Source organism: Pezoporus occidentalis, unplaced genomic scaffold (assembly GCF_034315485.1).
Source record: "Pezoporus occidentalis ecotype Australia unplaced genomic scaffold, CSIRO_AGI_Poc_V1 ctg63, whole genome shotgun sequence".
Lineage (NCBI taxonomy): Eukaryota > Metazoa > Chordata > Aves > Psittaciformes > Psittacidae > Pezoporus > Pezoporus occidentalis.
Window position 1 is genome coordinate 8,124,683 of NW_026915977.1, and position 13,357 is coordinate 8,138,039.

Genomic DNA, 13,357 nt, shown 5'->3' on the forward strand with positions numbered 1-13,357 from the left:
GCTGCGAACAGCATGTATAAATAATAAAAGCTACAGAAAACCTGTCATGGACACATTATTTCCTTGTATAAGCCCACTGAATTTGAGATGAAAACCCTGAAAATGGAGTAGAGAAGTCAGGCACTTCCATAGTGTGCTCAGTAGTTTGAACTGGGACCATGCCATGTGCATCTTGCTGGTGTGGTCGTGACTTTTCAGACCTCTTGAGACTTTTCCCAGCTACTCTGTTTCACATCTTTGCTGTTTCCTCAGTTTCTGTGGAACTGGAGTTGTACTGGAACAAGCTGGAGAACAGAGATTCTTTATTTTTCCTGTCCCATGTTATTTTTCACCTGAATCCATTCCTCAAAACAGTTGACCTGCACTTCCAAGAGTACTTGTCCTGCCACACAGGAGGAGCCTGTGTAGGCCTGAACATAAGTGATGGGCTGAATGTGGGAGGAGGTAGATTGAGGTTAAGTTGGCATTACAGGTAAAGTGGCTGTGTCACAAGCTCTAAGCAGTAGCCTCTGTTCTTCTCAGTGTATCATATATTGTCATTCAGTGGGGTGATAAGAAATGGGTCATATGAAATACTTCATGTGACAGCAGCTTTCTCAGCACCCCAGAATCACTGATCTTGCCTGTGTAGTCCTGTGGCTTGGGGTTCCTTTTCCCTCACCAGTGAAATCTGTCTCATTCAAGTGGAGGATTATTTGCCTCCCACTTTCTTTTTCTGCAGTGCTGTTTCCTTTACAATATATGTTCAAAGCTACCTCATTTTCCTTGTAGATGAGCAGCCTGAAGTAGCAGATTCTGCAGCTGCAGAAAGAGATCTCGTGGGACGCTGGATTGGTCTAATAACTAAAAAATCTGACATTAAGCAAGACAGATCGGTCATCAAAACTCATGCTGGTGAGTTCAGTAACTTTAGTAGAGGTTTTAATTCTTGCTACTTTTGAAAGGGGATATCAACTTGTAACTAGACTTAATTTTTCTGTGCAAGCTGTTAAAGTTGAGCCAGGAATCGGCCTGGTTTCATTAGCTATGTAATTAAGTATGAAGTTTCTCTTTCATACTTTCTCAGAAAGCACTTTGTGTCCCGTAACACACACATGGCTTTGCCTCTGAAGCGGTGACATTATTGTAGTGATGCATTATCACAAGATCTGTATAAATGCATTAAAAAGTGTATCCACATTTTAAATTCAAATGTAATCCTCAAAATATTACTTGGCTATTTAGCTTTTCTCCTTTTGTCTTCAGGTACTTGGACTGTGGGTCTTTTCCCTCCAAAATAAACATGACTTCAGAGTTAATTGTGTTATCAGTGATGCTAATTATTGAATTACTTCCTTGCCATGTTTTAGTTCCTTTCCCAAGCTGAGGGAGGCAGCAGGGCACCAATTTTAGCAAGAACAATGGAGCAGCTTTACCCAACACAATGATGTAGTGGCTGGAGGAGGAGAGGGGAAGGGAGGAAGGAAGGAAGGATTCTGTTTGCATGTACTGGTTATGCAAGGAACTGTGAGAGCAGATGGTGGGATGCAAGTCCTGCTTAAGTCTTTTTAAAAAATGGGTCAGAGGTACTATTTTTGATGAGAAAGAAAAAAGCAAATTTAAAAGAGCAAGAAAGCTGTAGTTGAGCAAAAATAATTGAAGCAGGAGGGGAATTTTCTCAGTCTTTATGTACATGAAAAGTGATCGAACTCTGAAGCGTTGCAGGTCACCTGTAGGAGTGATGAACTGGGGAGATCCTCCTGCCTAGGTGCTTAATGGCACTGTATTTATCCACAAGCATCCTCAAACCATCCATATGTATCATAGCAAAACATGACCTAAGATAATTTTTAGGCTATTCTTAATTGTGTGGCTCATTCACAATAGTGGTGAGTCAATGTGTGAGCTCCTGACTCATCTTCAGCATTTATCTTTCTGTTGCTGGATTTCCAAGAATGCCATGTAGTCAAGTGAGAAGACGGTTAATATGGAGCGGAACATCTCTTCTGTTTTATAGTCTTCTTAAATTATTTTGCATCAGAATCTTGAGACTGTTTGATTCATAGGGAAATGGAAAGTACCTGATGAGCTCATTGAATGAGTGATAAATAATGATATAACGTGGAGGAAGTTTTCCACCTCTGCAGAGCTTTCCTTCGGAAGTTAACAGTTGGGAAGATTGGGAAGATATTTCCTCTTAATTTCAGATGTTTTTAGTTTTGCATAAGGGAACATTCTTCCTTTGGTTTATGGGCTTTAATGGGTGCGGAGAGTCAGTCTTGAGCAGCAAGCTCTGTTTCATTAGCTTGTGCTGATGGATAAGGGGCTGTCTTGTCTTCTGTCTGCTTGCCCTGTTGCTTGTCATTGTGGCAGCTAAGCACTTCTTAGGTACATTGTCACACTTTTCCCAACCATTGTCAACATTAAGAGCATAAAATAAGGCTCATGCTTATGCTTCTTTCATGTGATTGACAAGTTATCCCTAAACTCATCAGCATCGGTCATACTCAGCCATGTACTACATTGCTTTTGTCATGGAATATTAATATAGAAACAAAATCGGCACATCAGCTTCTGGATACTAACATCTACAAATGCCTCCTGCTCTTTAACTTCATTCAGTACTTGGTAACCCCTAAGCTTCTTGTTATGTTACCAAATTGGAGATATTTTTTATTAAATAAAATAGAAGATGAGCTTACCATTATTCACCTCAGTAAACTCAGCAAAATGACTTGTATATGCTGAGCATACATGGTACTTCTGCATTTGTCTTCAGGTAATAAAACAGAACTTCTTTTTATTATCTTACTACTGACAGAATTAGAAGGGGGGATCCCTGTTTTTCATATGGGAATGTCCTGGAATGATATTCTTACTTGTCATAGTTTTCTTGGTGGGCTGAAAAAGGAAAACCCTGGCTGCTGGCCTTGAGAGAAGTGAGAAGTTTTGTCACGGTTGTCTTTCTGTCTTCCTCTGCCCTTCTATACCCCAGTGTTGTAGCAACGAGCTGTTATTAGATAAATGCATCACAAAATGACTCAAAGTCCCCGTTTCCATCCGAATTATTCTAAAGACCATCAGCCACCTTTACTGCAAGAAACTGCATTTCTTCAGGTGTATGTAAAAGTCCATATGGGGCTTTAATGCTCTGAGTTACTCTGTGTTCAGAGGTTTGCTCTCACCTTTGTAATATGTCTGCATTAAAGACTGCTCATTTATTTTTCTGCAGTGTTACCACTGCACTGTTGCTGGCAAAAGAGGGAGTGATTTAGTTATTAATGTTACTTAGAGGCACAGAAATGCCTGAGCAGTTTTGTGGCTGAAATACAGTTCAGTCAATATCACCCATTAAGCCATTATTGTTACTATGATAGTGGTGTCGATGCTGGGAGATCTGTAAGTAAAAAAGGCCAGTGTAGATACAGGCACATAAGTACCTGTGGTTTGTGGTGTTAAGGTGAAAGGTGCTGGCATGTGCACAAAGAGGGAAGTAAAAGCATTTCTTTTTTCACCAGATTGTTTTCCAGCTTGTCCAGAGTATTTCAGAGTTGATCTATTTCATATTCACTTTGTGAACAAATTTCCTTATGTCCAAGTGTTTGATTATTGACTTGCCAAATAGCAGTACTTTATTGGAAGTGTTCATTGGAAGTTGTAGTAGTCTATTTATGAGCATAGAGAAAGCATCCTATTGCTCTGTTTGGTGGAGGGAGCAGGTATCTAGCAGCCTGTGCTGGTGCTTTCCCATTCCTGAGTTTTTTCAGTACTAAAGGTTGCTGCTTGATAACATGCACTGGTTATGGGATTCCTGCGGATCTAGTTAGGCCCTGAGACTCCAAACTTCAGTTATGATTCTGTAGTAGGATAATGTTAATGTAGGCTACGTGGGGGAATTCCAGCCAGAGACATCTAAAGGGAAACCTCTGCTTGTAAAGAAAGTGAATGCAGTTCATTAATGGAGCTGGGAAAGAGGTGGTTTTTTTCCAACAGATGTGGATTCTGCAGGGTTCTTGCTGTTCTCCTGTCTCAGTAATGGTAGTGGAAACTGGGGGTATCCTTCGCCATGCTGGAGGAACTTTATTACAATTATTAATTTAAAGCCGGTAAAGAGCCTGGTGTTTTCAACTGTATCAGTTGTGTGTTACCTGCACGAGGCTTTCAAACACCGTTTGCTGGAGGTGCTGCCTGTGTGTTAATCTGACCTGCTGCACTCAAGTGTACATCCTGAAATGCAGAATTAAAATGTTCCTGAAGAATAGTTGTCAATTCCTACCTTTCATAATTACCTCTCCTTTAACTGTCTTACTTTTTTTTCCTCTTAAAATAGAGCATTGGTAGCACATAATAACAACAAAGTGCCTGCCTATTTTCCTGTTAAATCAGTTAGACATCAAAGGAAAAGGAAGCTCAGTGAAGCTTTTCTTTACTTTTCTCCCTCCACTCATACAGATTTAAAATGTCATATTTAAAGATGCAGTTGCATGCAGAAAGCAAAATCTATGTAGGTCAATTATAAACTGCACAGCAGGGTTTAGAATGTAGACATGGAAATGAGCTTACCTCTGTTGGTACACACTGAGTGCTGCTTTAATCACAGCAGCTTCTTGGTCCAGTTTGTTGGGCTTCACTTTCTCATACTCTGTGCTTTGTGACCTTACTGCTGTATGATACATGGCTCTGACTGGATCCCTATTCTGGTGTCTGGTTTTGCTACTCTCGTCACCTGTTCCTGCTTTATTCCTCTCCAGCACGGGGAATGTGGGAATGCAGGATGCGGGGCAGCCAAGCAGCAGCAAAATCTACTTCTGGAACAGTAATTGACCCTGACAGGGGTTCTCTGTGGGCAGACGTGCAGTGACATTTAAGTCTGCCACACAAATGGAGATGGAGCGTTCAAGCATGTCTAGTTTGGAGATGGAAAGGAGGGACGATGTGAAAAGCACTAGAAATAATCCCAAGCACCACAGCAAGTGCTGAGATCCTCTTTTCCTTCAGCTGAAGGACAGGTGAACCTTGCACAACCAGGAGAAAATCTGAAAGTGTCAACAGTTGTGCACTCAAAGACTAACTTTTAACTGTGTCCTGACTGTTCTCATCATTTTTTTTGTTGTTCCAGTAAAATGACAGTGCTTGATCCTCAGTCATTTTTATTCATTGAGCTTATTTACTGTTAAGCATGAATTAATATTAAGCAAGTAACCTTTTGAAATTGGTTGTGCAGTCAGGTTTAAAATGCTGTTCTCTTTGCTGCTGTTTCTTCTCAAGTCTGTAGGTGCAAATGGAGCAGGTGGGTGGGTGTATGGCAGCTCCCAATTCATGCACTATTAGAAACCAATTCTGAATTAAATGGGCTTCTGGATGCCAGGAGAAACTTAAATGAATGTATTAGGCTGGTATTAAACTGTCACAAATGTTCAGCAGAGCCCATATGCAAGATTCCTGCTTTGCTTAGGCTTAACTAGAGATCCCCTTATCCTTTATAGAGTTTGACTGCATTTATGAAGAGATGCTTGGATTCCTTGCACGATTCCACAGCTCTGTCTTCTGTACTTGAGACTAAACTCATTGCAACGCATTTAGGCAAAGTTCTACATTCATGTTGTTCAGTGTTTTAAGGATTTGTTGTGGTTGTGCCAGGGTACTCCACAAGACTGGAATGCCAATGCACTGATTGCAGGCAAACACAGTGAAATAGGCAGTGTTTGTCTAGAAAAAAGTAAAACTGAATTCAAGCACTGAAATGGAGGGGTTTTTTAAATATTCGAGTGGAAAATTCTTTTTTGCTGTTCTTTTCCAGCTGAATGGGCAGTATAATTCATTTCTGAAGACTTTGAGTGAAAACAAACTGACTCTTCTGGTGGTCAGAGTGGAGCCCTGAGAAGGGAACGCTGTGTTAGCATTAGCTACATGCAAAGGTGTTGATGAGACTTTAGTAATGCTTACAGCAGTGTTTTGTCTTCTCATTTCTCCTTTAATTACACACCGTAAAGTGTTTAGTTGGGCCTCAGTAGTTGCATAAAACCGAAACCTGTGTAATAAAGGTAGGGAGGTACTCTCCTTGTTTATATAATTGAAAGCAGTGGTATCTTAGGGCAGCATCGTACTACACAGCATCGTTACATGCTGATGCTCATGAAACACTCTATACTGATTGGCTGTGTTTAAGCCTGTGGAAAATCTCCCACTAAGTATTGAATGAAGCTGTAATTCCATCCTTGCCTGCCCATCTGAAGTATAAGCTCTCTTTTTATTTGTAATTACATGCCACTGGGAAGGATAAGAGAAGGTGAAAGATGTTTAAACAAGGTCATAGAAAGAGTTTAGGAACTGACCATTGAAGCTTTAGAGGAAAATATTTTCTAATATAAGTTTTAAAAAGCCTAACTGTAGGTTGTAGGATATATTTGAGGTGTTTTCAATAGGTACTGCACTAATTTTTCAGTGTCTTAGGAGTTGCTCCTCAAAGTTACTAGGTGCATAGCTCTCTTTAAATATGAAGTCATTTTGGTTTAGCAAGTTTCAGTTTCATGTACAAAGAAGCTGAATCTGTATTAGACAATAATGGAAACTCACTTTAACATCACAGCACTTAAGTAGTTGCTTTATTAATGTATATGTGCCATATCATTAAGTAGTCTAATTCTTTAGAGTTCTTATGTCCTCCCTTCTTTCGAAGACTACTCATACAGATGTTTATTCCTACAGTTATCATCCAGGTTTGTATTTAAACTTTGCACTGCTGTTATTACAGTTGTTGACTCTAGGCTTAACATTGGGTTTGGGTTTTTATTGGGTTCCACAGATAGAATTCTTCTCTTTAATACAGTGATTAACACTTTTGTTTAGTTGATCTATGCCTGACAGAAATGAGTGAACTCTCAGATGAAGAACTGGATGCTCTCAGGTCCTTTTGCACTAAGAAGATAAGTGGGATGCATCAGCAGCTGATCTCCAAGCAGACAAATGGTGACAAGTCAAGAAAGCTGCAGCTGGGATTGACAGCAAAGAAACCAGACACAAATGACTTGAGCTGCGTTGTTCCTGATGGGCTGATGAACAGAATCCGCCTGAAAAACATCGGTGAGACTGTTAAACAGGTACTGCAAGGAAGAAACAATACGGATTTTTGGGAGAACCACTGCTTGAGAAAGCTATAATGTAAGGATCAGATCAGGTAGCCCTTATGGCATACTCAGGCCTCTGAGAGATTTTTGCTCTGTATCTCAAGATTTACCTTTCTCATTTATTTGACACTGCTGCAGAACTGTTGCTGGTAAACAACCCATCATTACAGAACACTGTCTGCTGATAAAGTCCTGATTTGTGGGGTTGAGCCAGGCTGGGTGGGCAGTTACTGCAGTCCACAATAAACCCTGGATCAGCTGAAGAAAACAGCCTGCTTTGATGGTTATGTTTGCAACTGTTATTTATGGAAGTACTCTGCATGTTGTTTGCTTGTGACTCCAGTATTAGAAGTATTCCAAAAACAAAGCCTCCTCCTGCTTCCAGCTTAGACATTAGGTCATGTTAAGAATTAAAACATGCCCAGTAGGATCTTGGTGACATCAGTTCCTTTATTAAGAAGCATCCATCATTTTTACACAGTTCAAAGTGCTTTTCTTTTTCACCAGCCTGGTGCCTTTTCCCCCTTGTAAAACACATTCTGACATGGCTCTTCCTTTCAGCTCTGCATCTGAGAGCCTAAAGACTCTTCTTTTTTTGGCCAGTGATACTTGCATTCTTGCCTTGTGCTTGCAGATGGATTTGAATATGTGGTGATACAGATTTGAGTAGTGACTGTTACCTACAGATGCCTTTGCCTGTAAATCTGGGCCTTGGAAATGTCTGTACTTTGAGATTAGTACAGAATGTCTGCATCTGGTCAAGTATTTCTGATAAAGCAGAAAATGAGCTTTGAGTAGTAATCAGTAATTTATTTTGGTTTATTTCAATGTCATTTGCTGGCTTTATTGTTGTAGCAGAGCAAAAGTGATAATGTACTCCCCTGCAATGCCTGTGCCAGGTAAGCAGCTGTGATACTTTTAAAGTCAGTTTTTCAGGCTTCCTCTTTCTTAAAATTGCTCTGATGCTTCAGCCATCTGCATTCTTTCACTGTATTAATGGTAACCAACCCACCATCCAAATTTTGTAGAATTCTTATTGCCTCTTACTTGTCTTACAGTGTGGTAATACATTTTCTCAGAGCAGTAGCTGACTTCTGTGTCTATTTGCTTCTGGCTTTACCTCAGTGTAATAACATTTTTATGTAGAGAAGTCGTCAAGGAAGAAGACGAAGAGGTTTGGGACTTGACATTTTAGGATTGATTGCATTGCTTTTGTAGTAGCTTGTTTGGTTTATGTAACCAGGTGGAATCTGTGTAAATTACATAAGAGACTATTATTGCTATTTCATAAATGCACAAATGCTGGGATTTGTGTAATGCTTAAGACTTTGTGGTGGGTAAACTGACCAAGGAATTAAGTACTACTGTAGGAGCAGTACTTATTACAAAATAATTTACAACTGCCTATCAAAGCACATCTTTGTCTTTAGACTGTATCTGTATGTTTATTGCTTGTTCTTAATGGGGTGGTCATATTTTGCTGGGACAAACTTTGCTCATTGCATCAAAGTCTCATTTTTCAGGTGACAGAAACTCGGATCCACGATCCCTCGGTGTGCCCTGACTGTCAGGAGAAGGAGGCAGAGCTAGCCAAGATCACCTTCTGCAGAAGAAAGAAGGTTCTGATGGAAAGTGCTTTAATTCAAGAGAAATTGGAAGAACAGATTTACTTAAGAGTAAGCAAATGTTGTTAAAGAAAAGTTGTGGTACATCTTACCCATGCAGTAACTAAAGAAATCTGTAAGCCAGGTTTCCCTCTGACTTTGGGCAGTGGGATCAGATTGACCTAGATGCAGTGCTCCTTATCATTAATAAAATGCTTGGGACTAACATAACTGATCAAGTAATTTGAGTTTCCTTATTTATATTAGCTGAAGGTCTTTCCCAGGGTGTCATGTAATTGTTGTGGGTATGTCTGGATTATTTCTCCACAGCTTGTTTTCTGACAGACTGTCCAAGACAAAATATGAGTAACAAAATAATGTGACAATAGGCGATTGTGCTCCTATTTTCTTATTCATCTTTTGGTGTAGAAGTCTCAGGATAGGGCACTGCAACATTTTATGGTGGCTAAGGCCTCTCACACAGACTGTTACTGCTTCTTGGAAGAACTGCCTTCTGTGTGTCTACTGTCACAAAGGGTCCAGCTTTATTGTTAGGGAATAACCTTGGACCAGATGGTAGGCAATGTAAGCTACAACTTACAGAATGCATTGGGTCTTCTGGTGCTATTCCTCAGGATGATCTTCCTTCAGGAAAAGCTCTTCTCTCCTTTGTTGAAAGGGAGTCGGATTGAAAGGAGGTCTTGTCTAAGCAGTGAGCAAGTAGTGCTTCCTGAAGCCCTGAGATTGATCTCTGTATTTGTGAGCAGAGTGGGAATTTGGTTTTTTGTTATTTAATAATGCCCACTGTGACTCCATTCACTCCAAACCCAAATAATCTGTGTTTCCTTTTTATTTCAGGATACGTTTACACTTCTAGGAGAAGCACTCAGAAGCTTACCCAAACCTTCAGAGGATCCCAGGAACCTAAGGCAAAGGCTGAAAGGTAAGGAAATATTCAGGCCTGAAAGCAGTAAACGTAACTCGGGGACATAAAGAATGGGGGGAGTTTTCTGGGAGCAGTCCCATCTGAATGCCAAGGGCTGTGGATATGACATGTTTTGTCAGTGATGAATTGGGTGATGCTTTAATATTCTTGCAGGTGGAACCTGCTGTGCCCAGCATGCTGGTGTCTGGGTTGTGATTCAGCTCTTTATTCATCCAAATGCAAATGTTGCAATATATTGTGATCCAGCTATATACATTTTTCACATGATGGGAGCCAACACTTTCTATTATTAAGCTGACAAGTAGTAAGGATTGTTTTTTGTGGGATTGCCTGTGGGATTTCAGAGCAGCTCACAGCTGCTTCCATCCATAAGAAAAATAAATGATTCCCTTTTCCAGGGTAGGGAGGTGTGATTACTGAATCTCAACTCAATCTTTGCCCACTGTCTCATGGTAAATGGAGAGCCGCAGGTGGAGGAGAGAAAGAAGGTTGCAAAGTGACTACAGAAAGGAATAAAATGAAATATCCTATTTACAGAACTCAGATAATGAGACTATAACAGAAATTGATCAGGGAGCCTGTGGATGCCAACAGGATGAGAAATGATAATAAATGAAGCATGGGGCCTATGTAGCATAGGTGTTTAAGAAGAGAAAAAACAATGTAGATTAAAATGGGAATAAATGACATAAATTCAAGTGGGATTGAGATGCCAGATAATATTTTTGACATTATTTTTTTTAATACACTTTGAAATTTATTGTAATCCTTTGATTTGTTTTCATGATGGCAAAGTCACTGTCTTCTCAAAAATATAGCTGGATGAAGGATTGGTGTATAGCACACATCCAAATAAAATGGTTTTATGCTGGGGATCTCAGTGGGTTAGACAATGAAGTCAGCTTCTCCAGAGCTTCAGATGTCTCCTGATCTATGGGCACGAGTGCAGCCCACCTTTGTGAGCACTGCTGACAGGAAGAGCTGTTGCATTGTTCTTGCAGTGACCCTGTGACCGTTGGGCCTATGTGGGTCATGAAGTTACTGTTTCCTCAGTCTCCAGTTTCTTGACATCTGTGTGTTTAGATCTCTGAAAGCTGTGGGAACCTTGGAGGGATATCCTATTGAACTCTTCCTGAATTTTTGTTACAAATAGAATTAAGTCTTACTGTTGTGTTTTATTTACCCATTTTGGGACCAGTATATACTGTTGCATTTGGTTTTATATTTTGTACCTATGTAGCTATTTTCTTCTGTATGCTGTATATTGTTTAAGAGTGCTTGAGGGCTGTTTAGCCTCTTGTTTTCACTTCTCACAGATCAGTAGAATATCTGGAAAGAAAGGCTTGGATATAGAGCCGATCTCTGTCAGTGAGTATCTGCCTTTTGGTGCTTAAAAACCTGCCTTGAATGATTTCACTGGGAGCTGATCCTGAGTAGGTCAAGCCCCAAGTGAAAACAACGCAACCCTAAGCTGTTCAGGGCTAGCTGTCCTTACAGCTTCATGGGCAGCTCAGTCTGGTTTCTTGCAAGCAGCAGTTTTAGTATTCCATCAAAAATATTCCCCTAAGCTTGGTCTTAACTTTAGAATTGTCACTGCAGAATACATAGCTACCGTCTCTTCCCATTATTCTGTAATCCTTAGAAATGTTTAAATCCTTTAATTTTCCTACCCTCCAATCTTACAAACCTGTTCGTTTGAGCTACTCCATCCCTGTTCCTTGCTTTGGACTGTATTTCCTGTTTCTCTCAAGTCTTTCAAAGCCTCCAGCAATCAGCCCAACACTGGGCAAAGGATACCTGTTATTCGTGGGAAGCCTCATAGAGGCTGTCAGGTACAGAAGTGATGATCAGGAGTCAAATCCTTTGTAACTGTAATTTTGTTGTTATTGGCAGCGAGTGCAGCTTTCAGCCCTTATAACAACCACAGAAAGTGACTTCCAGGACTCTAAATACAGATTAATTATTTCTGTAAGTGAAAGGTAGCACATTGATTTTTCTGCTTTCAGTACAGAGGTGCTTTCTGGACACACTGAAATACTTCTTCACAACTCTTGTCAAGCTTTTATGTAAATACACTGAACTGTGAGCTGTTTGGGGTAGGCACCTGACAACGTTTGTCTGTAAAATAGCATTCCTGCTTGCAGTGCAGCAGCTGTATGACTCCTGTTTGCATAAATGTTACAAAGAATTCAGATAGCTCCTTTGAAAAATCAAAGTGTTTTGCTCATGTCTTTTGCATGTGTTTTCCTACTGCTTACTACAGTTCTCATTTATTTTTCTTATCAAAAATGTCTGTGAGATCTGAGTGTTTGCCTTCTGCTTTCTTGTAGCAGCTATTAGGGATGTACAATGGAATGAGTAATCCGAGTCTCTCAATTTATCGTACATTCCTGCAGTGGCTGAGCTTTGAGATCCCAAAATTCTGCCATGGAAGATGCAGGCGAAGCAAAACCAAACAGTGGATCATGTCTCTTCCCCTCACAGGAGCTGCCCTCTCCCACCTTCCTCAGCAGTAGGTTTTTCTTTTGATCCAGAGAAACACTCTAAAACTATGATCAAGAAATATTGATTCATGGGCTCCTTTGTGCTTGTGGGGGCATAAAAGGAGTGAGGTGGATCAGGGCTGATTCATGTGGTAAGCAGCTCTAGGACTGAAACAAATCAATCTGCCCATTAAAAGTACTTTGGAGCTTTGCTTTCTAGCTTTGTGCTGCACATGGTTGCATTATTTAATCTTAATGATTTGTGATGTGGTAGGGTTCATTGCTCTGAACTTTGTACGAATGCAGAAGGGTTTATCGTATATATCTTGGTTTAGGTGTATGCGATATTATAGTTCATAACTGACTCTTTGGATAAATCTATATTCATCAGATTATCATTCAGATCAGTTTCCTGAGGACAGCAGCAATGTAATTTCCACATTCATCTGCCCTCGCTTTCTCTATAAAAAACCCCAGCCTGATTCCAGGCTCAGTCATTCCTCAGCCTTGTTTCTAACCATCTGTTGGGCCACGGGGCTTTGTATTTGTCATTTGTAAGAGTCACTTTAGTGTTCTATCTATTTTTTTAGCATAGCCAGTTTGATCAGCTTCCAAGGTTTGGAGCTGAGCTCACTTATTCGTACTGGGAACCTGACAAAACTCCTGAGCTGGTGCACTGAGGACAAGGTTTTGCTGCTGGAAGGGATCATGTTCTCTGGAAAATTTTTAATGCCCAGATTCTTCTTCAGTGAGAACCTGAATTGTAGCTTTCAGTTACTGCAAATCCTACACACACACTCCAGCAAGAGCTGGAGTGCTTCCAGCTATGTATTTTTAAATCATTTGAAACATACTTCCCTTCTTCCACCTGAGATTTTTATCACCATTCAGTATGATTTTCAGAGAAGGACTTTGTATTGTCTCTGCTCAGTGAGAGCTGATGTAAACGCTACATGCAGATTGTCACTGCCTGCAACAGGGTTGGTCTTCTGAATGCCCCCGTGCTTAATGTGGTTTAATTCTGTAAATACATATATTAATGTTACAGATATTACAGTTGCATTGCTTTGATGCAGCTAGCTAACTGCTCCCCTTCCCTCCACAAGGATTCTGTGGATCTTTGCACTGACAGCAGCATGATCTGTATGGGAGGAAAGGGAGGGGGAGCATATACCTTCTGTCAGTAAGGTACTAGAGCCTTTGTCTTTCAAATTACTT

General features: G+C 40.4%; 1 protein-coding gene across 7 annotated transcripts in view; it reads left to right on the plus strand.

Annotated features, from left to right (window-relative positions):
* Positions 1 to 13,357, plus strand: part of CUNH8orf48 (chromosome unknown C8orf48 homolog) — a 60,901-nt gene that overhangs the window by 3,287 nt on the left and 44,257 nt on the right. For 3 of the 7 annotated variants that reach the window (XR_009968794.1, XM_062640074.1, XM_062640075.1), the window contains exons 3-6: positions 772 to 894; positions 6,847 to 7,079; positions 8,630 to 8,782; positions 9,569 to 9,653. Coding sequence is in view for 4 of the 7 variants with exons in the window: in XM_062640074.1 (XP_062496058.1) it covers positions 772 to 894; positions 6,847 to 7,079; positions 8,630 to 8,782; positions 9,569 to 9,653 (594 nt within the window). In the remaining 3 variants the exon portion in view is untranslated. The other 4 variants (XR_009968796.1, XR_009968795.1, XM_062640076.1 and 1 more) reach the window with 4 other exon arrangements.